The following is a 24,280-nucleotide window of genomic DNA, read 5'->3' on the forward strand; positions in this document are numbered from 1 at the left end:
GCTGGATCATACATAGGGAGTGACTTTTTTGGGTTAAATGCCTTTCCCGGATTTGGGGGGGTGAAATCGGGTGGTATTGCCACTGCGGTGGTACGGTCTGGTGTTATCGGGTGTCTGTGACTCGTTCGCTTATCTCTTCCACATTCATTCCTTTACTACAACAACACACGTCACGGGTGAGCTGTGCTTCGCACTAGTATTTATTAAACGCACACATAAGAATATTTCCATCATTCACAAATGCAAATATTATAGACAGTAAAAAATCATACAAAATAGTAATATTTACAAAAGTCGACAGCGACATTTACAACCAGAACAATGGTGGCAGCATTCACGAGTGGTATCTACAAAACATTTTTGTTCACATATAACATCATTTGCATCTTGAGGAGCTCGGATGACATTTGAGAGCGTTCCGGACGCTGCACATATCGCATATTTGAAAACGCTCATTCAGCGTCGCAGCTCCCATTTGGTATGCACGGAATGGTAAGGGCAGCCTCTGACAAGTGTGTGTAACATTGCCTCTCTCTTTCCAAAAGGTAGTGAGCAACAGATCGTGGTTCTGAGGCGCATCCTCCAAAAGATACTGTTTCAGCTCACCGTAAACAGAAGTATGGTCGTCCACAACAAGGTCAAACAGATCACAATAATAATCTACCTGCTGTGGTGCCAGCGATTTCTTGAACGGATCAAGGACAGATCCCAGTTGTAGGAAATGCATCTGGTGTTGCATTTGGCAACAGATGCACAGAGTCATAAGTGCCAACCTCTGAATACAACTATGGTGTTACTCCCAGGACCTGCTTTACACCAGCATTTTTCTGTGGCAAATTGAGGGTCTCTGATGGTTCCCACTGCTCTGACATCTGCTTGTGATAGAGACGAGTACACATGATGAAGCACATTTTGGTAGAGCCACTAGTGTGTACTGCACCTGCAGTTAACAACTCCTTTAGCCTGTTTAGTTGTGTATTGAATACCATGTCAGAGTGTTTTGTTTGGCTAATAAGTACTGTTGTAGCTGGTGATAGACCTGCATGGTGACACATAAAAAGCACACCACATGAAATGCATCTGACGTTGCAATAGCCTGCTGTTATGTTTCGTGCAACAGTACTATGCCACTTTTCACAGAGTGTACCACAGAACTCCTCATGACACCCTTTTGCATCTTCCCTGTCTGCCCTTGGAAGCATTGCCAAGGCAGTGCTTGCTGTGTCACTCCTCTGATTTATTAGATCAAAAATTATTTGCGGCAACTTGACACAAACAAGATGCTCGTAATGGGGCACTAAAATCTTCCCGCTCTCGAGCTCAATTTGAATCTGCATTAACTGTTGAAGTGCATCCTGCATAAGTACAGCCTTTGCAAAAACTTTCTGACTTTGCACAGCAAGTATAGTGTTTATTTTTGCCGCTTTGCTGTTGCTTGTATTATTTTGCACCAGGTCAGTTCCCCACATTTCAACAACACACTCAAGTGAATTGTAGAAGCTGGACCACCTGCTCGAAACTACAGCAGGCGGCTTGCGAATATCGCCTATTTCGGTACCACTTGCGATGCAAACCTCGTAGTAATCCTGCAAGAGCTTATTCGCATGCTTGAACAGCGCGCCAAACTTAATTACGATGGATCTAACGTCTGCTACACAGTCTGCAGACACAGCACGATCTACAGTGACATGAATGAGGTGAGGTATGTCTTTAACTTGCAAAACACATGTAGCCTCTGCGGTGCAGATATCTTTTACCATTTTTTTTCATGTACTCGGCTGAATCCGATGCCAAAGCAATCACATCGTTCCATGATTTGCCCACACTCTTTAGAGCTTTAGTAACAACAGTGCCAACGGTAACGCTATTGCAAGTGTTTACCCGTTCAACATCAATTAGCACAATGCGCTTGCCCCCCTTCTCTTTGCTATAGTAACATAACAAGGTGTTCACAGTTGGAATGCGGGTTATGTCAGGAGACTCATCAACGATCACACTTACTTTCGACAATCCTATGCCTTCACGTAACGCCGCAAAGTCCTTGTCAAACACATCTTGAAGGTGCTTACGTCGTAGTTGGTTTGATGACGGCATTGTCTTTGTTGCGGGGCAGTACTTCTTCACGAAATCTCCCAATGGACCGTCGGCGTGCTCCATGCTTACCCCAGCGTATGCAAGAGCGCGAACAAAATCGTGTACCACACTCTTCCCGAGCTGATCCTTCTCCCGTTGTCTGAACATCACGTCAAACACAGTAGGCTGGTTCGCATTCCTCGCCATTTCTTCCAGTGTACCGGCCTTCAACCTCTTGTGCCGGGTCGACGCCAAATGTTCCTTTATCCTGTCGTACGGCTTTCGTGCAGGATCACGTGGTAATACCACGTTGCAGTACTTGCACGCCAGCGAATGTTCCCCTTGGCTTGTGTGGTTGGCATGCCCAGCGACGACTTCCAAGTCTTCATGATCCTTGCACCAGTCCTCTGGGCTCTTCCTTTTTCGTCCCATTACGAAAGTGACTAGATGCCAGCAAAGACAAATCTCAACTGCCAGCGCAGTGTCTGCAGAATGTACAGTTGTTGACGTCATATAGGAGAACTAGGATACCACTTGCTTTGTCACTCTACCATTCGGTGAGCGGCCTACTTGGGGTAATCCGTGGTAGAATGGGACACACAGTGACCTGAATGTCTTTCCGGGAAGTCACCGAGTTGGTTTGGATCTTCAGTGACTCAATTCTTAACATGTATAGGTATAACACGTGGGGATGCTTTTCACCCCTCGCTGGAAAGGTCAGTTGATGATTGCTATGGAATGGCATTCGGGTCGAATCGGGTTTAACCCGAGAAAGTCACTCCCTAATCATACAGTGCGAGGAGAGGCCTTGAGCACATAGGAGCCCACTCTGCTTCGTGTGCACTTGTCCACTCAAAGATTCTATCATCCCTGATAATGTCCCGCATCAAAGCTGTCCTGGCCGACAGGTTGGGCAAAAACTTCCCAAAATAGTTGATGAACCCCAATCTTTGCTGTACATCTGTCTTGCTTATTGGTTGCGGAAAATTGTGGATGCTCTGCACTAATGCGGGACTTGGGTGGATACCCTTGCTGCTGATCACGTCACCCAGAAACTCGATCTGCCTCAAACCCAATTTGCACTTCTCTAGGTTAAAGGTAAGCCCCTCTTGTTTCGCTCTCTCAAGCACCGCTCATAGCCTCGGATCATGTTCTTCGTCTTTCCCCACACAAGCATGTCATCCACGTAAATCCTGGTGCCAGAGAGTCCCTCAAACACTTGGCATATAGTCTTTTGGAATACTTCCAGCGCAGAGACAACCATAGACAACTTGATCTCTAATCATCGAGTCAGCTAAATTGCCGAATTCACACGACTGCGCTTTCAACAGCAAGTCCCAGTAGAACTGTTCAAACAGCTGTCCTTTGGCTTGCTGACACATGCGAAACACATACCTCTCGTAGGTTTCGTTTTTCTTAGGTGAGCAGTAGTCGTCAAACTTTGCAAGAACTGTGGCATGCGTGTGCTGACCATTCAGGTCAAAGGTGTTGAAAACGTCGACAGCTTCCTCCCCTGCCACGTGCAACAGCACCGCAATCTTTTGGGTGGACTCAGTCGCTGTCATAAAAATTTCCAAACGCTGCTTGAATCGCCTCCAGTTTTCAGCAACATTGCCGACAAACTGGACTGTTTCCGGTGCCTTTAAGCCTTCCATCAGGGTCCCACTTGACCGTTGTCGGGGTCAGGCCAATCCCACTCCTGACACCATGTATCAGTTCATGGCACAACACATCCTATGACCAGAATAAGACTGGCCTTATTCCAGGCAGGCTGGTTAAATAGTACAATGGGGCGCTCCTGTGGCGGAGGTTGCCAACAGCAAGTACACATCTGATACACACACTATCATCTAGAGCATTACAAACAGTGAGCAAATAGAGACAGGGTGTCTACCAACTTGGAAAACCTGGAAAACAGGGAATTGTCAGGGAATCTTGATGTGACTGGAAAAGCCAGGGTAAGGGAATTTTGCGAAAAAGCAGCTGAAGTCAGGGAAAATCAGAGACAAGTGCTGTGATGAATCGTGTGTGCTGACCGGTGGTTGAGCAGTGTTGCCGCGAGTAGCAGTTCGCCAATACGACAAGCTCCGAGGCAGAAAAGTAGGGTAGCCCTTCACTGATGCACTTCATAAATGATCTGTTTTATGAGTCAGGGAATTTGAAGGCTGCAATTTGGTAGACACCCTGACAGAGCTGAGTGGCTAGTGGTAATAATATTTGGTGGCTTTACGGTGTGAGACAACTATGATCATGAGCGGTGCCACAGTGGTTGGTCTGTGGATTATTTTTGGACAGCTGAGGGTTCTTGAATGTCCTCTGAAAGCTCAGCATGCCGTTTTAATATCCATCACGGATGACGGCCTGTCTCAGCAACTTGTATCCTGCCACCAAGTTGTTGACTGGATCGAACCCACAACATTGGGATCAGTAGGTGGGCATGCCTCGGTGGTCAGTACGTGAGAACCTGAGCCATAGATGAGCGAGCAGGAGTCATAAGTGCCAACCTCTGAATACAACTATGGTGTTACTCCCAGGACCTGCTTTACACCAGCATTTTTCTGTGGCAAGTTGAGGGTCTCTGATGGTTCCCACTACTCTGACATCTGCTTGTGATAGAGACAAGTACACATAATGAAGCACATTTTGGTAGAGCCACTAGTGTGTACTGCACCTGCGGTTAACAACTCCTTTAGCCTGTTTAGTTGTGTATTGAATACCATGTCAGAGTGTTTTGTTTGGCTAATAAGTACTGTTGTAGCTGGTGATAGACCTGCATGGTGACACATAAAAAGCACAGTTCGTATTCTTGCTTTTTGCTGCATTAGTTGTGTTGTAATTAGCTGCCCATATGCTAACGCATCATCTTACATTTGCAGGTGCTAAGGCGCTACCGGTGTCTGTGGGCTATGGACAAACCTGCCAAAGATAGGCCAAAGCTGTACATTGTCAACCTGCAATGGACGCCTAAGGATGATGGAGCTGCAATTAAAATCAATGGTTAGCTTTAAAGTAACACTTGATTTTTGCTGTTATATGCTTTAATGATGCAGTCGAACCTCCATATATTGAATTTGCAAATGCTGGCTCTTTGTTTCATTAAATAGAGCAATTCGTTCAATGGAACCCACCAGGTGAAACAAAGGTGGTCGCTGCCACCACTACCTGCGCTGCGCGTGCCGCAAAACTCCATTTGTCATAAAACAGGTATCATGCTATGAAGGGCACAAAATATCAAGCTTTATTCATCACATAACGCTAGGTAATACGTAATTTATGCACAATATTGCTTGGAGCGTTCATAACTTTCGTAACTATGGATGGCCTCTACTGCTTTCTCCTGCGCGCTCGCGTATTGACGGTCTCTTGGTTAGTTCACTTGCACTCATGACGCACGATTCCGGAAAGAACGAGGGTACACCACCGTTCAATACCGAAAAGAACGAGAAATGGGTACATATCACGTAGACGTTTGCGCTGATGGAACTTTGACCGGAGACGATGTCATGCTCAGTTTACTACCGTCAGCGTCAGCGGCGCGAACAAAAACAAATAAGAAACTGCACAAAACCGCAGCCTACTGTCATCATCATCCCATTAGCAAAAGCACGTTGGACTTGGCGAGAGGACAGCAATGTGTGTTTTCATGTTCGAAAACAGGTGCGAAGAGGCCCTCGCACTGGTTTCGAAACTGATTCGACGTACCATAAAATTACCGGCGGTGGCGCACATGTCTACACGCTGCTTTTACGGTGTGCCTACAGCACGTGACAACTGCAGCAACCAACGAAAACTCGCGTGAGCAGTTCCTTCAGCAGTTATAATGATGTACCAGCTATACCTGACATCGAGTTTACGTCGCCTGGTATTTAGTTATTGCTAAAACTTGGTGAAAAAAAAAAAGTGAAGGACCAGATCACTTGCCGAATACTTTTCTGAAATGTTATGCAGAGTGGATATCGTTGTACTTACATATTACAGTAGAACCTCGTTACCTCAAACTCCGATATTTCGAAAAATCGGTTAAGTCGAAGGTTTCTTGTGTTGCAGAATTATCTCCTATACTTGCCATGCATTTATAACCACTTATCTTAAAAGGTTTTCAAGATTAAGTTCAGATATCTCGAAATCTTATCAGTGAAAATTTCTGAAATATGAGTAATCATCGCACGGCAGCCCTGCACTGGCGTTCGCCGAAGTTATTTTCTACCGTTCTATCTGGAGTGCAGCAGAGAGGAGTTCCGTTGCCCCACCTTCTCATTCTCCGAGGAGAGTAGAATGGCCTGTATTGCCGTGTTGTTGCACAGAGCAGTCACAATGATTGGCTGGGAAGTCAGCTCCCTCACGAGTGTCACATGTTCGTCAATTCCTACGGCTACTTTTATTTTCCCTCACGGTGCCATTAAGCGAGCAGCAGTTGCTGTTACGTTTCACTAAGTGGAGACTGCTTATAACGTATGTCGCGGGACCACCTCAAATCTGCACTATAAGCAGTGCTGCAGTATAACCAAATATCACATTTTTAGGCCAATACATGCCCGAGATCGAGCACCCACCTTTCTGTTATACCATATTGTGAACCGGACTGAACGGCACAGAGATTCCATGCAGAGAGAACAATAAACCTCTACCTGAGAAACGTCATCATGACGTTGGTAGACAGACCGAAACCAAAACAGATCGGAAGGGGAGAGCTGGGTTCCACGAATGGGCAATTGTTCGCTGAAAGAAAAGTAGGACCGAAGGTCGCGTCTCTTTCAGAGACCATCGTAATCCCCTCAGGACCGTGGCTTTCGGACGCGACCTTGTTCGCCACTAGCTTTGAACGTAGTTCAACTCTACCAAACTCGTGGCGCTGTCGAACATTATGACGTCATTTGTTTACAAACAGGTAGAGGTCTATTTATTCAACGTTCTCATGGAGCCTGGAAAAACGCTGTGATTTTCGTCTGGCATAGCTTCCTGACCGTGACTTGCATGTGTGTCTCCAACAATGGTGTGGCAACTGAATGCCTCGCCCCTCAGTCCATTATAGGTACAGAAGTCCCTTCATTTGTGCACACACACTATCGCATCTTTGCGGGACATCTCTGCTGCCACAAAGTCCTGATCATCACCAGAGTCGTTTTCCAGCACGCACGCTTCACGGTCCCGGATGGCTTGCACTATTGCTTCAGCAGTGGCTGTTTGCTCGCAGTTGCAGACATCGGTGTCCGTCAAAAGAGTCTCTTTTTGAGAAACAAAGTCGTTCTCTACAAGATCGTTCCATAAGTTTAGCGCGTTGATCTCCAACCTCCTTGCAAGACACCCTGGCCCGCCTCGTCATGAGGAGATAACAGACGCGTTCTCCACGATGGGTGGTTCATGCTTCGGAATTTGCTGACAAATGCGCTTTGCCCTTCGGTGAATGCACTATAACCGGTATGCCGCGTCGGGATAGCCCATGATAAGCTGTATTCCTGTTCATTATGTTCTATGGGAAGAATACCGTAAAATGTCATTAAGTCAAATGCCGGTTAAGAACAAAATTAGGCTTCAGTCGACCGCCCACGATGTCCTGTGCATGGCCTGTATTCCCGTAATGTAAATAATACCTGCTTTAGTCGAAATTGTTTAAGTCGAAGTCACGGCTAAGCTGAACAAATGTTTCTTCCTAGGCGACATTTTTCATCTGTTTAAGTCGAATTTCACTTCGGATCGGTAAACACCACCTTTCTCGACTATGGATCGCCATGATTGGCCAAGTTCTTCAAGCCAGCCAACACAATCCAATCCAAGTCCGCCTGACCGAGAATTGATGGGATCGAAGCTTGCATGATTCCAAAACTAGCGCGAGACGCTGTGCGCGGGCTAGGCTAGTTAGAACACAGTAGTGGGGAAATCTTAAAATTTTCGCCAAGGGTTCAGGGCTTTGTAACACTCAAAATGTATAGGAAGCAAGGAAAGATACCAGACTATTTCCAGAGCTGTTAGAGCGCAACCAGTGGTTTATAGCAATTGCAGCAGTAGTGGCTATGTTTGTACACCCTTGAAGTACATCTGCAGAGTATTGTGTGAGTTAAGTTAAAAGTTCAAACTACAAATAAAGGTGATATTGATCCATTTGTGGTCTATGCAACAGTTTAGGGGCCAATTTTTATCAGAATTTGGCAGTTGTTTGATAAGTCAAAATACTGTTTAAGTCAAACTAACTGGTCTGGATGGTGGGTGTTTGAGTTGAGATTTTACTGTGTTGGGGGTCGGGAAAAGCAGCATTACAAGCGGTGCCGCACTGTAAGCGGTTACGTTAGTGGTCTCCACTGTATATAGAAATGTTTATGAAACTGGTAAGGTTCGTGATGCTTGAAAAGTAGCAACGATTGTCCCGGTACCTAAAAAGGGTGATCAGTCTAAGGTTGAAAACCACTGACCTATTTCTTTGATTTCAATGTGTAACAAAGATTTTTTAACATGTTCTCAGTAGTCATATGTCTGTGTTTTTGGAAGAGCACCGTATTATCAATGGATGTCAATGCCGGTGCAGGAAAGCTCATTTAAAAGGGCTCGGAAAGCACTCAATCACTACCATTTTTTTAAACCAAGCAGTTCGCCTGCCTATTAAAATGAACCATGCAAAGTAATTCAATCAACAAGTGCTCACATATCGCAGGATTCGATTTTGAAAATCGCAACCGTGCGAAACTGTGGCAATACCCGGAACGAGCTGTCGAGTCGCACGCATCATTTCAACGTCAGGAAAGTGGAGCCGCTTGTTAGTCGAGGAACGTCGTCTGCTATTTTTCACTCGGAACTCCGCCACAGTGGTTGAAGAAGTTTCTTTTTGCTTTTTCTTCGTTTTATCAGATACAGTAAACGAACGTTAGTCTACAGACACCGTTCAAGGTTAGACCGTGAGATTATGGAGGCCATCGTCATTGAACTCCACGAGCAACGTCAACCAAAAATCGGTCAACCTGTCCCCGCTCAACCTCGCTTTTCCCTCTGAACATCCATTGGCTGTGGTTACACACCACCATTGCCAAGTAGTGTCATAAAACCACCACAATTTATGGTCAACTTACCAATCATCGAGCTTAACAAAAATTAACCGATGCATGCTACAATCGTGGATGACACAAACACACAATTTTGATTCCATCCGTGCCTGTCACCTTTTGTTTTGTTGCCACATAGTGACCGACAACGCCAGTTAAGTTTGCACCTGCCGACATATCAACGTGCACTGGAACAGCACGTGACTAGCGTATATGTTATATGACTGTAAACTGCACCGTCGCACGCGGAAACCGCCAACGGCGAACTGTGACTAACTCAGACATAACATTGCAAACACCCAACTAACCAACATGCCACCCTGCTAAGCCAAATGGCTGCTAAAATGTGGCTTTCATTCGCTAACACGACTTGGACACATATCGAAAACTCATGAATTTGAGTGTTTAAATAGTGATGGTACGTTATAAGCATGGCATGTCATCTTTCGAAGCAGCATTTTCCCTGATTTTCCTTGTTTCCAGAACATGAATCCATCCCACCCTAAAGTTGGCAATACGAGAACATGAATTTCCAGAACGGGGGTTTCACGACCGAGGTCCTCCCTTATACAGCACTTGACAGGGAGAAGGCAGGGGAAAGAAGAAAAAAAAGAAAGAAAAGAAAAGAAAACCAGGCAGCACTGACCCAGATAGAAGCGCGGTCGCTGCGGAGATGTTCAAGTGTTTTTGTTTTTTTTTCTACGAAAAATATCGCATACAGAGAAAGTTTTTGTGTTAATCATCAAGTTATCTGCTTCCACAACGTGTTCGGAATGGAAAATGTTTTAGATGGCTTTCTGAGTTCCTTTAACTATTTTTCAATTGATCGAGTTTGCACACAATTTATCGATGTCCCTTAATTTGAGCCAACAGGTTGGTGCTGTTTCTCTGGACTTGGAAGTCTTTCATGCAAAGTTACTGCATATGTTGCACTGTATATTCAAAAATGTAAAAATGGTAGGTTGTCTTTCATAATATAGTCGAGCCCGTTTATTACGATCTTCGATAGAACGATAACTCCGATATTGCGATCGAATTGCTGGTTCCCGTCAGCTCTCCCATTGAACTACATGTAAACAAAACATCGATATAACGATCGCCGCAAAAGCGCTTGCTCGGATATAATCTCTTGCTCGGATGGTAATTCTTCCGGCTGCCGTTTAAAACGTGTGAAAATTAGAAAGCAAGATTGCACCATTTCACTGAAAACAAGTTACATTGGCATTTTCAAGAGCCTTTGCCTCCGTGCGCATGTGCAAAGTGAGAACGCAGTGCGTTTATCCGTGCATGACTGCCGCGGATTAGATGCGTGCGTTGCAAGGCACGCGACTTCGAAAGGGTGGAAGGGGCTCGCGCGAAGTAGAGAACGTTGTTCTCTCTCCAAATCGTTCTCTGGCTTTCAAGCTTTTTTTCTTGTTTTGCTGCGTGCTTGCTACGATGGCGTCCGCGTTTCCGAGTTGCTGTTTGACGATGAAAGACGCGTAGCTCGACCCGAAGTTGCATGCGCACTACGGGCTTCGTACTGGTGCAAAACCGCGTTGTGAAGTACAGCGGCTTAGAAAACGTGTATTGGCAGACAGTTGCATGTCGCCACCCAAACACGCGTCGACAGATTACCCGTGGCGGAGGCGCATTCTGATGGACCACGCACTCCTGATCGTGAGAACTGCGATGACTACGGCATTGGATGACGAGCAATGGACAAGGTCGTCGATCTCAAAAAGGTGCGGCACCCCACGCGATATCGGCGGTAAGTTATCAAAAGCTTTCGACACGCAGCTGCGTCATTTTAGAGCTAGATAAAATGCTTCTGCGCTCACAACAAACGCGTATGTTCAGCGGCGTGCTACTTGTGGCGATCTATTTTGTTTACGCAAACCTGAGCGGCAATTTTTCGAAAGCTCGTCTTTTACGATACTGCGATGTAACAATCAGATTTCGCTTTCCCATCAATATTGTTATAAACGAGCTCGACGTATCTAAATGGCGGCCTGCAGTTTGTCGAGTTAAACAAAACGTCATCTACTCAGTTGCCTGTTCATTCTGGGGTCCCTCAGGAAACTGTTTCAGGGCCTGTGTTGTTTTTAATATATATAAATGATATGGTTAATAGTATAAACGTTAATATAAGGCCCTTTGCTGACAAGGATATTCTGTACAAGGTGGTAAGACCACCGGATGATCAAATCTTTTTACAGAATTCCTTAGATGAGGTAATGAAATGGTGCAAAAATGGCTGATGGTCAACGAACAAAAGTGTGTTGAAATGACCTTCACTCGAAAAAAGAAAAGTGTACTCGTAACCGGCTACACAATTAATGACACCAGTCTTAACAGGTGAATCAGCTTAAAGGGGCACTAAAATACAAAAACAAGTTAACCTCAACTTACGTTACATGCTATGTTCATTTCGTAATTGTTACCATAATTCAAAAATTTGATTCCGTTATGAAGCTACAACTAAAACTATACCGAACTCTTTCTTGTGTTGGCGCTAAGCAGTGAACAACACTTCAGCTCGTGCATTGGTGTCTTTCTTCCATGCTGTGCGTGCCACACCATGGAGCAGTCCCAGTGAAAAACATAGTGCACATTGGAAAGCGAACTGGCATCGCTGTGCGAGGGACGTGAAGATAAATGTTGGCATTGGAATATTCGCGAAAACTGTTGTGGGCTACAACTCAGTGAATCGGTATTCAAAAATTCAGCAGTGCATATCATGCCACACATATGCGGAGCACTACGATCGGACCCATTCCAAATCCACAAACCCAGAATAGGTACGCGCGCACTTCTCCTGCTGTCTTATTGGATGCCGCCAATCTTTCCCTCCTCGGGATCCCATTCGTTGCCGCCAAACACGGCTGTGTTTGCATTGCGTTTTTCTTCTAAACGGTAACATTTTGGGAACTAATTTTGTATCAAGTATGCTAGTTCAAACCAGGGATGGGCAGTATTTAAATACATTGTATTTAAAATAATATTTAAAATATAAATACATGTATTTAAAATATGTATTTAAATATAGGCAAGAAAAATGTACTTATATTTATATTTAAATACCGTTTTAGGCGTATTTATATTTAAAATACACTTAAATACACATATCTCATCCTCCCGTATTTGTGTGCTTCTCTCGAGTTCCACATTGTTAGACTCCAGCAATGAAAGGTATCTTGGTTAGATGTTACACTAATTTAAAAGAATAATGTGCCTAGACGCCTCAAAGTATTTACGGAAGTAGTTACAGTATTTAAATACTGTCTTAATGTATTTATATTTTGTATTTAATTACTTTCATCATAAAGTATTTATAGGCAGTATTTAAATACATGAAAACATGTAGTATTTTGTATTTATATTTAAATACCCAAAAAGTGTATTTATGCCCATCCCTGGTTCAAACCTAGGCTTTCAATTGAGATCAAGTTATTTTTGTATTTTAGTGCCCCTTTAAGTATTTAGGTTTGTTGTTTAGTGGACTATCCTTGACTTTGCTGACCAAGAGCAAGGGAGGCTCCGCCTCAAAACGGCGCAAGGTGGAGCGATGCGGCCTCTGCTCTTGCCTAATAGATGGCGCATCGGTAGCGCTCGGCTCGGGATATGTGAGCCGCCGTCGTCTGCTTCTTCCGGTAGAGCTACGACCTTGAAGCCTCTGCTCTCGCGTAAGAGATGGCGCAACATTGGCGCTCGGTAGGGGCACGTGTGGTTGCCATAACCTTTAGCCTCGACCTTGAGACTGGCCGGTAACCTAAATTCCGATGATGCGGCAATAGCAAAGCATAGTGCATATTGTTTTGACGATTATGCTTCATGGATGTGTCATTACATTACCAAATTTGTGGCCAGTTCGACGTTTCGCTCCGCTCTTATGCGCGAACATTGTCTCAGCTCATGAAAAAGGAAATAAATGTTGCTGCTTTTGTTCTACTCCTTGCACTGAAATAAATCATTTAAAATAATTGAACCTCTGTATGCAATAAGGGGATAAGTCAAAAAATCCCAAAATGAGAAAAGGGGCCTGATATGATTGTCCGTCCCATTGACACACATGCATTTCCCGTTCTTAACCATGCTGTAGCGGGCCAACAAATCGCAATAAGGTCCTAAGTTTTCATTGGCAGGTGCATTTCATTGGTGTTTCTTTTTTCTTTTCTTTTTATAAGTAGTTACGCAAGTATACTGCGTAGTTTTGACGATTATGCTTCATGGATGTGTCATTACATTACCAAATTTTTGGCCAGTTCGACGTTTCGCTCCGCTCTTATGCGTGAACATTGTCTCAGCTCATGAAAAAGGAAAGAAATGTTGCTGCTTTTGTTCTACTCCTCGCACTTAAATAAATCATTTAAAATAATTGTACTGTGTGTTTCTTTTTTCTTTTTTTTCTTTTCGTAAGTAGTTACGCAAGTATACTGCGTAGTTTTGACGGGGTGGCAATCATAAGGCCGAAACTCATAAGGCGGAATTATCAGAAGGCCGAAAATCAAAAGGCCGAAAAATCAAAACACCGACCTATCAGAAGGCCAAAAAGTCAGAAAACCGAATTATCGAAAGGCCGAAATGTAAGGAACCCAGGATACGAAAACATTTATTCCAACTGCGATAAAAAATTAGCTCTACAAATTAAGTAGGATAGACTTGCTGTGAATTAATACTGCGAATAAATTATTTCACCGAACTTTGCGTTAATAACATACTTTCGATCACTTAGGGGAAAACAAAAAAAGGAAAAGTAGGCATATGAACCAATGTGTTATTGTATGTGTTTATTTTACACAATGGCAATAAGTTAAAATGAAAACTTACGAGCTATGCCATGATATTTCCCATTCTCATCCCATTTTCAACAACGGCTTCAACCTCGGTCATCCCTAAAACCACTTCCCTATCATCAGCTCTGACTCAAACCCGCACCTAATTGTTCGGCCTTTCGATAAGTAGGGTGAGTAGTCGAGTGAATGACCTGGGACAACTGATGACTATTCTGGAAGAAATCATATACTGTGCTCCTGTGTCAGGGGACAAGCGTGGTCATTATACAGTTCTTGAAATAGAGTGGTACAGAAAGTTGCAGGCGAAGCAAAAAGAAAAAAAAAATCGTACAGATCTTGTCATAGATATCCTATGTAGGGGTAAATTCATGATGGTCATTAACTGAGTTTAAGTTATTTCTGTGTAGCAAACAATTCAGACGATTGCTTGTTCAGATCACGTTCAGGTCACCAAATGTAGAGAAACACCATCTCCTCTACAATCCATTCAGTGGGTGATACAAGTCATTCACTGGTATTCACCCACGAGTCACTTTCTTTTTTGTAGTAAACATGTTGTAGATTTCTTTTTTCTCCAGCCAGTCTATTTCTGAGCACCAAATGCTACTTCAATTATTCGATTTCTGATACAAGAGCCAGGAAACTTTTCTATATAATCTTATGACACGAACAGTCCCATTCAGGGTCTTCTGTGTCTTTGGCCTTTCCATTTTCGGCCTTCTGATTTTCGGCCTTTTGACTTTCGGCCTTCTGACAGTTCGGCGTTATGATTTTCGGCCTCTTGGCTTCCGGCCTTATGATAGTTCGGCGTTATGATTTTCGTCCATCTGATAGGCTTACGTTTTGACGATTATGCTTCATGGATGTGTCATTACATTACCAAATTTTTGGCCAGTTCGACGTTTCGCTCTGTTCTTATGCGTGAACATTGTCTAAGCTCATGAAAAAGGAAAGAAATGTTGCTGCTTTTGTTCTACTCCTCGCACTTAAATAAATCATTTAAAATAATTGTACTGTGTGGTTTTTTTTTTTTTTTCTTTTTGTAAGTAGTTACGCAAGTATGTAAAAAGGAAAGAAGTGTTGCTGCTTGTTCTACTGCTCGCACTGGAATAAATAATTTGCAATTGTACTGTTTGTGTGTCTTTTTCTTTCTTTTTGTAAGTAACGGAACTATGTAAAAAGGAAAGAAATGTTGCTGCTTGTTCTACTCCAAACACCGAACTAAATCCTTTGAAATAATTATACTCTGTTTCTTTTTTCCCCCCTTTTTGTAAGTAGTTACGGAAGAAAATAATTGTACTGTGTGTGTGTTTCCTTTTTGTAAGGGTTCCGGGACATTTGATCGAACGTTGTTTGGTCGAAAGGCATTTGATCAAACACCGGTTGATCGATTCTTTTATTCGTTGGCTTGGAGCGTTGATGAAACAAAAAAGAAGAAAACAACAAAAGAAAGCTTCCAGTTCTAAATGCTGTTATCCCATGGAATATTTCACTCTGTGTAATCCGCTCGCCCATAAACACATTCCTCATCCTAATCCACTTTTTGGCATCCAGAAGGTGATCCGATGATGTGCCTTTTTTTTTTTCTCGCTATTTATTTGCATTAAGTGCTGAAACTGCGTTTGCAGCAGGGTGTCGAACCGAACCCGAACCCGAACCGAAAACCGTACCCGAACCGTTATTTTTGCCGGAACCGAACCCTAACCCGAACCGAAATTTTCGGAACACTGCTGAACCCGAACCGGAGCAGAACCATAAAAAATAATAGCGGTAACCGGTTCGCAACAAAACGGTTCGGACATAGAAGTCAGCACAAGAGTTCCTCTCTATCCCCGAACGAAGACACAATGGTATCATCGTCACGCGCCTATATCATGAATTTAAGAAATTTTCACCTAGCAGTCAGACGACGACATATGGTAAGTATACTTTCAGCATCTTTTTAACATGTTGAAGCCCAGTTGTCCTTGTGAGCGCCCAGGCTGGCGCCCCACGCACGTGGTGATGCGGCGTCTACTCTTCAGAGACGAGGTGCCACGCGGACGAATGCAACAGGAATGGAGTAGGCCAGTTATGTAGCTCTACACGACGAATATGTGATCAAATAAGCGCCCAAGATTTCTTTTTACACGTGAGCAGTAAAAATTAAACAAGTCAGAAACATGAGAAGTGGAAAAGGAGCGTACGCAGAACGGTGCCTGTTTGATTGGTCGTGGTTTGAAAAGTAAATGTGGTTCTGCTTATTGGTAGTGCAGTTGTGTCGTGATACATTGCCTTGGTGAGGTGGATTAACTAGTACACTGCTGTGAGCTCGGACAGAGTAAGGCTGGCAGGCTTATTTGCGACATGCTTCAGTACAGTTTCAGATCGATTCACGCTACGAAGGCAGTGTGCCGGCAAGTACTGTCGTCTATCTTACGCTGTCCATCTTATTAGCCTTCCTTTAAGTTTATCTTGCTGGCACTGTGCGTGTGAAAAAGAGATTTTGGGAGCAGAAAGTAACGGGACAACACCACTTCATCAGCGTGGACTCTATTTGCAATAAGTGTACATCCATTTCTTATTTCTCTCGCTAAAGAGCTACCTCACCGCTAAAGACGTCAATGCAGACAACAGCAGTAAGCTATTAGTCACGCATTTCCTGATAAAAGCAGTTTTATGGAACATATAAAACGGAAGCGTTGAACCGGTTCGCGAACCGGTTCGGGGCTGCGAACCGGTTTGCGAACCGGTTCGGTTTTTGGCGTGGCCGAACCGGAACTGAACCGGAACAAAATCAAAACAACGCGAACCCGAACCCGAACCCGAACCGAACCCGTATTTTTTGCGGTTCGACACCCTGGTTTGCAGGGGCTTTGAAAGTAAAATTAGACGTTCAGCTCCACTCTCATGTCCTCGTGGCTGATACTGCCGCAGCGTATTGCTAAAAGTATGCGCAAACATTTCATTTGGTAAAATGCTCCACAAACTGGGACAATTTTTTCCTACGCCCATGCTAACGTGAGACATGTGGTTCGCTGCGTTTTTCCAACATATCTGCCGGAAATATGCAGAAGGTATCAGGGCCTTGGGGAATTGCTTCTTAGTCTTGTCACGTTGTCTGTGTGTTCTGTTTCATGACTGCTGCCGTTTCGATCAAACGGTGTTCGATCAAATGGCTTTCGTCCAAATGTCCCGTGTTCGATCAAACAGCTTTCGACCAAACGACGTTCGATCAAATGTCCCGGAATCCCTTACAAAAACGAAACAGTTTCTTGCCTAACGACTTACAAAACGAAAAAGACACACACAGTACAATTATTTCAAATGATTTATTTCAGTGCAAAAAGTAGAACAATCAGCAACATTTCTTTCCTTTTTACATACTTCTGTACTTCCGTACTTACAAAAACGAAACACACACACACACACAGTACAATTATTTTCTTCCGTAACTACTTACAAAAAGGGGAAAAAAGAAACAGAGTACAATTATTTCAAATGATTTATTTCAGTGGAAAAAGTAGAACACTCAGCAACATTTCTTTTCTTTTTACGTACTTCTGTACTTACAAAAACGAAACACACACACACACAGTACAATTATTTTCTTCCGTAACTACTTACAAAAAGGGAAAAAAAGAAACAGAGTATAATTATTTCAAAGGATTTAGTTCAGTGTGAGGAGTAGAACAAGCAGCAACATTTCTTTCCTTTTACATACTTGCATAACTACTTACAAAAAGAAAAAAAAAGAAACACACAGTACAATTTTTTAAATGATTTATTTCAGTGCGAGGAGTAGAACAAAAGCAGCAACATTTATTTCCTTTTTCATGAGCTGAGGCAATGTTCACGCATAAGAGCGGAGCAAAGTGTCGAACTGGCCACAAATTTGGTAATGTAATGACACATCCATGAAGCATAATCGTCAAAACTACACACTATGGTTTGCTATCGCCGCATCATCGAAATTTAGGTTACCGGCCAGTCTCAAGGTCGAGGCTCAAAGTTATGGCGACAACACGTGCCCTTACCGAGCCCGAGCGCCAAAGTGGCGCCATCTCTTACGCGAGAGCAGAGGCTTCAAGGTCGTAGCTCTACCGGAAGAAGCAGACGACAGCGGCTCATATATCTCGAGCCGAGCGCTACCGATGCGCCATCTATTAGGCAAGAGCAGAGGCCGCATCGCTCCGCCTCCCGAGTCCTCCTATTGGCGCGCCATTTGGAGGCGGAGCCTCTCTCGCTCTTGGTCAAGGATAGTCATTTAGTGAAGATCTTAGGTGGAACCATCAAATTAAGAACATGCTAGCAAAAGCAAACACCAGGCTGTACTAAAGAAGAATGCTGAAAGATGCTAACAATGATACGAAGCTAGTCGTATATAACTCTTTGGTTTGTTCCATATTAGATATGGTTCCGCGATACGGTATCCAGCAGACCATACAGATATGAATGACTTGGAGAGGATACGAAGAAAAACAATTCTTTTTGTTTTTAATAAAGGATCCCGATATGACTCACTGTCACAACTATTGGAGGTTGACGTTCCCACATTATCTCATGGTGTAAGGGTTCAACATTTAAGAACACTATGGTCAATTTTGAATCTTCAAACATGCATAAATCCGACGTTGTATATCAACATGGCGCTTAGAGGAAGCACTAAACATATTGAACAGTACCGCTTTTGATCTAACTGTTTAAAAAATTCAGTTTTTCCAACTTCAATTACTGATCGGAATTTGTTACCACAAGAAGCTGTTGAATATGAATCATATGTCCTCTTTCATCGCTTTTATTGAAGGGTGCGTTGAGTGTTTCATATGAGTTGCTTGATTTGTACGGTCTCATAAGTGAAGTTTTTCCCCTCTTTTTTTATTTGTTTGTTTTTGTTGTTTGTAGAGGTGTGCGATATTGAAATTTTCAAATACGAATGGAATACGAATATCTGCAAAATTGTCCTTCCAATATCAAATCGAATATCACGTCATAGGATAAAGGCTTCTAAGAGTTAATTAAGTTAAGGGTTAATTAAGTTAATGAAGCCCCAAAACAAGCAATGTCATACTTGTGTCCTGCTGATCCTTAGAAAAATGTCCCAAGTGCTAATACAGAGTCTGTATTAATGTATTTGCTTAGCGTAGGACATAGATGCTTATAAGCACATGTACAACAAAATTATTTTTACAATGAGACAATGTAATGTTGTCATGAGGCAAGCTGAAAACTGTAAGAAATAACTTCAAAAATCTTTTGTGAACAGTGTTGGCATTGTAAGTGCTAGTGAGACAGGCAGAATGGAAGTAAAGGGCAATGACATGTTCCGAATGCAGGATGTGCAGTGATGAGCATATCTCAGACGGAAAATGAAGATGGCAAGTGCTCTCTTCTTGCACTGACAATGCCTTCCGCATTTGTCATGTAGGCAAGAAGCTGGCATGGTTTCACTTTGCGCTCACGCATGAGACCATCGTTCCTGACGGACGGTAATGCATAGCTTGGAACAGCTTCATCATTAGCGCAATAAAACCGCGATCCTCGATGATGTTGTGTGACTGTGCTGATCACGTGTCATTGTTTCCACGATGTTCGTGTTTGGCGTTTTTCATTTCACGGCAAAATGGCAAAATGACTCCATGCAGGTCGGGCTTAAGTTTTGCTATCATCTGTAACAACAGTTAGTGCAGTTTCAAATGTCTTTGCAGTGTTAATGTCGTCCTAGTTGGCATTTTTTTAACATATGCAATCGCACAGCGCCGGGGTTGGAGAAACTATGCCAAAATATCGTCATGTCCCACTCCTCGATTATTGCCGTCATCACACTCAACCCTAGTTATATTATATGCCGCTGACAACCGCAAATCGAGACAGAAAAAACGTGTTCAAGATGCGGGTTTGGTTGTGCATGCAATGGCACGATGAATTGTGGTGTTCAGCTCAACACCAACAAAATTTCAATATTCAACCGGAATTTCACTGAACTGTAGGTCTCATTTCATTGAACAGAGTTCGTTGGAAATCCACTAAAGCCATGACTATGCTGATGATGCATGAAGCGTACCACGGTTTCGCATTTAGCTGGGGCGGACTTTAAAATGGTGGCTGCAACTGTGCACTAGTTTTTGTTTCGGTTACCAACCGTGTAGTGGCGCATTCGCATATGAGTGTACTTCAGAAGCTATGCGCGTCGCTTTGCAGCTGTCCTTTTCTTGTTCGTCGCTGTTACAGCAACATACAAATTCCAGTGCGCAGCCTACAATGGCTTTGTAATGAGCTGTTATGATATTAAAAAAATCGAATATTGGAAAACTTTGAATATCACATTATCGCCCCTCCTTCTGCTGCATTTTCTATGCCAGAAGTTTTCTAAATAAATAAAAAACAGCATGTTTCCACGAGACATAGCCAATTCTGTGAAATTTCACGGGCTTGCGGAAAGCTCGGGGTAGCTATATACGGATACACCCTCAGAATACCTAAAACAGAAGTGAAAACGAAAATAATTGACGGTAACCTTTTTATTTATTTATTGGTATTTTTATGGTGCCCAAGAGCAGCAGAATAATTGGATACTGGAAAACCCAAATTATTCAAAACCTTTACCGTATCATTTACATACTGTATAAATGGTTAAATTCGCGGGCTCAATAATTCGCGAATTTGTGAGAGGCCACGATCAGGCAATTATTCACGGAACCTTAAATTCACGGTACCGCGGTGCTTCGACCCTGCACCTTTGGGGCCATGATAGAAAACAACGAAATTACACACCAGCTTGACGCAACAAATAACAATTTTAATGCAGACGTTTCGTCTCCCATGCGGGGGACATCATCAGTGAAGGCAAAAGTACAGTGTCTCGGTTGCGAGGTGTCCTACATTGGAGAGTCGGGCCGCAAGCGCAGTACAAGACTAAAAGAGCACGAACGAGATGTCCGCAACTCAACAAACGCAACGCGATCTAAGACAGAGCTCACCGAGCATTGTTGGAACACAGATCACTCTTTTGACTACGCGAATGCTGTGACCTTAGCCAGGGAACAAAGGTGGGGCCCCAGGAAACTGCTTGAGTCATGGCACCTGCGAGGAGAACCTTCAGTGTGTAATACCAATCGCGGCCCCCTCTCCGAAGTGTTCGCCGACCTGGTTAAGTAATCCGCTGGTTGCGGTCGCCTCTCATTTTGCCTTCACTGATGATGTCCCCCGCATGGGAGACGAAACGTCTGCATTAAAATTGTTATTTGTTGCGTCAAGCTGGTGTGTAATTTCGTTGTTTTCTATCATGACTTCTCCTGGCTTCTGGAATATTTTTGCATCTTTGGGGCCCTCCACCTTGAACTTCCTGAAAGAAGCTAATAAAAGGTTTCACAACTGGGTAGCTCGTTTAATTTGTCTTCCTTTTGAGCACTTCAGAATGAAAGGGCTGCGATTAGGGGCGCCCTACTCAACTTGTATCTGTGTCATTGCCGAATTGCCCTGTCTCCCGTCATTCTTGTCATCGCATCGAGCAGGTGCGATTGGCACTCGATAGTGATGCGGCAACTTTTACAAAGGCTGATCCGCGTCGCAGAGTGCATACACGCTTGCTGGATGATCCAGACTTACAAGGAACTGGAATCACGGGTCGCCTACATCCGTGAGGGATTCGTGGGCTGGAGGCTGGTCTACTGTCTCCAGTTGCAGCGCGGAGCTAAACACTTTGCGAGGCAATGCAGTCGAATAGCGTATGAAACCCCGTGTACATAACGTTGCATCAGTGTCCTGGGTAAAATTTCTTACATATTTCGTTCTCGTATTTTTCTGTCATTGGTTCGAATATTTCGCGGAATGTTAACTTCGCGAAAAATAGGTCCTCGTGAAAATTACTACTTATACAGTACCTGCTAACTCTCCCGATTCATCCGGGAGGCTCCCGGATTAGGGCCAGTTTGCACGATTGTCCGACCGAGAGGCAAATCTGCTGGAAAATGCAGTTTCTCCCTCTATATTTCAAACGCCTGCTTTTTGTCTGCCCACTGGATGAAAACGTCAATCCAATACCAGCCTGATTGCCATCGGCATCGCTGCTGCTTTCCGGAGCCTCTATGTTATGGAGTTCACGGGTTCTGGTCATGGTTCTAGTTCTAGCACTTCTAGTTTCCGGGTCTTTCCTCCATGTTTTTGAAAACAGGGGTGACACAAACCCACCATTGTTGTAACTACCCTTAAGCGGGTGCTTTTGGCAAAATTGCCATCTCGTCCTGGTCGCACATCATAGAAAACGTCATTTTGACGTCATGTGACTTTGTTTACATGTTGTTTTGCCGCTTACTTACATATTTGCATCATCATAGTGCTAAGAGATGCAATATGGTAGCCCATTTCTCCTTAGTTTAAGTATATCGCATCGGCTCAGTGAGTTTTAACGTGCAGTTGTAATCACATCTTTGGAAGTCGTCAACAGTACTAGGCCTTATGCGCAAAACTCTATGTGCTACTGCGAGGTTATCGGCTAAAAATAATTACCGTGATTGAAAGACATCCAAAACATCGCGCAGAAACAACCACCGCATTGTTTACAAACGGTTTCGCCGCCGATCACGGGCGCCGCCATCTTTAAGGTCATGTGTGCCTTGACGTTTGCTGTGACGTGTGAGCAGGACATGTCCAGGAAGCATTGTGTTCGCCCAGCATGCTTTCGTCTACAAAGCAATACATTGGATGCCACTCTGTGATTTCGGGCGACAAAGATGCCTTTGCACTATTTCTGCCTTGCATATTGCACATCACGGCTCAGTGTAAGCGAAACAAGTGTTTCGCTACACGTGTTTCTGAAGAAATACACAGATGAATTGGGGTGCGTGATCACGTCCAGGAAGGGCACCATGTGTTCTGCGCAGTTTACGGTTTTGATACCAGCATTCCGTGTGGAGGGTGCGCTTTGGAGCATCAGGAGTTGGAAACATGGAGGAGGATTGTGCTTTGAACTAAGTCGACTGCAGTTGTCGGTGAAATGGGAAACGCCCCACAGCAGCTCATGATGAACTTCGGTGAACTTCGGAACAGGACCAGAAAAAAAAAAGAGAAGATCGACAGTAAGCCTGTGCATCACAGTTTTGCAGTGAACGTGCTTTTCTTATCATATGATAATAATATAGGTCGTGGAAACAACAGAAAACTTACATAATTTGCAGAAAATCGATTATATCTCATTCATGGCTTTCAGTAACAAGTGGTCGCAAACTTACTTCATAACTCTTTTGCTTCTATTAGTGACTTTCCCTTTGCGAGTAGAGTTGACGTAACGTTGTTACTTTGAATTTGCACGACACTGTACAGTAAAATCTCGTTAGTTCGGCCCTCGTTAATTCGGAATTTCAAATGACTTGGCTCCTTCAGTTGGTCCTGTCAAAACAACCATGTATTTCTATGGCAGGAAGCTCTCATTAATTCGTTACAAAATTTAGCGCGCTCCGCATAATTCGGACTTCGGGCCGGACAATCGGCTGTCATAAACGCAAAAAAGAGCGGCACATTAGACTCCCATTGAGATCCCAGCCAGAAAATCGGCTCTCGCAAACGCGAAAATGAGCGGCGCTAGCTCCTATCGAGAGAGGGCATCACCCGATCTCCTTCTCTCTCCCTCTCTTATTGCACGTGCGCTGCCCTTCCTCGCTGCTCCTCGTGGCGTTCCGTACCTCAATGGGAGCGTTCGGACTGCACGTGGCAATGATTGCTCACGCAAAAAGTGGATAAAGTGGTGTTTAACTGCTTCAAATATAGGGATTTATGCAATCTGAGGACCAACTGGATGCCCCAGAAAAAACTTTCGAGGCCAGCATACAAGACCATGGCGATTTCGACCGCGTTCATCCCCGCACGGTGCTACTCGCGGACTACGTTCCGGCGTTGCTGTCGCCGGCCAGTTGACAGACGAAGACCGTATCAATCATGCGTTGGACACGAAACTCGATGAATCCGACAGCGGAATCGACTGTGAGGAAATGCCGCTGCCCCTGTCCGTGAAGGACGCTGCTGGGGCCCTTGACACCCTCAAGGACTTCTACGGCGGCCCCGATGGTGCCTGTGCTGAGGAACTGCTTGCAGGCATCCGGAAACTCGTTATTCGCGTGCAAACATCTGGTAAACAGGCAACTATTAACCGGTTTTTTCGGAAATAAATCTGTGTGAGTGCAGCGTATGTAAAAAAAAAAATAAAGATAATCGTTTTTTGGTGTAAATTTGTTATTTCGGAAACCCTGATAATTCGGATTTTTTTTGTGCTCCCTTGAAATCCGAATTAACAAGATTTTACTGTACTAGGTTTCCCTACCGCGTTCTGTTATCATTGGCAGTTGCTTTCAGGTTCCCTCAAGCTCTGAACCAAAATGCAAAAGAAATGCTGCCTAAAGCAGTGCTTCCAAGTACGTGCCTGAAATG

General features: G+C 43.9%; 1 protein-coding gene across 2 annotated transcripts in view; it reads left to right on the forward strand.

The window, feature by feature from the left end:
- LOC135391492 (NAD-dependent protein deacetylase sirtuin-7-like) overlaps nucleotides 1-24,280 on the forward strand; it is a 121,607-nt gene that overhangs the window by 47,089 nt on the left and 50,238 nt on the right. For both annotated transcript variants that reach the window (XM_064621757.1, XM_064621756.1), the window contains exon 6: nucleotides 4,950-5,070. In XM_064621757.1, the coding sequence (XP_064477827.1) occupies nucleotides 4,950-5,070 (121 nt within the window). The remainder of the gene's footprint in view (nucleotides 1-4,949; nucleotides 5,071-24,280) is intronic.

This window comes from Ornithodoros turicata, chromosome 4, assembly GCF_037126465.1.
Source record: "Ornithodoros turicata isolate Travis chromosome 4, ASM3712646v1, whole genome shotgun sequence".
Classification (NCBI taxonomy): Eukaryota; Metazoa; Arthropoda; class Arachnida; order Ixodida; family Argasidae; genus Ornithodoros; species Ornithodoros turicata.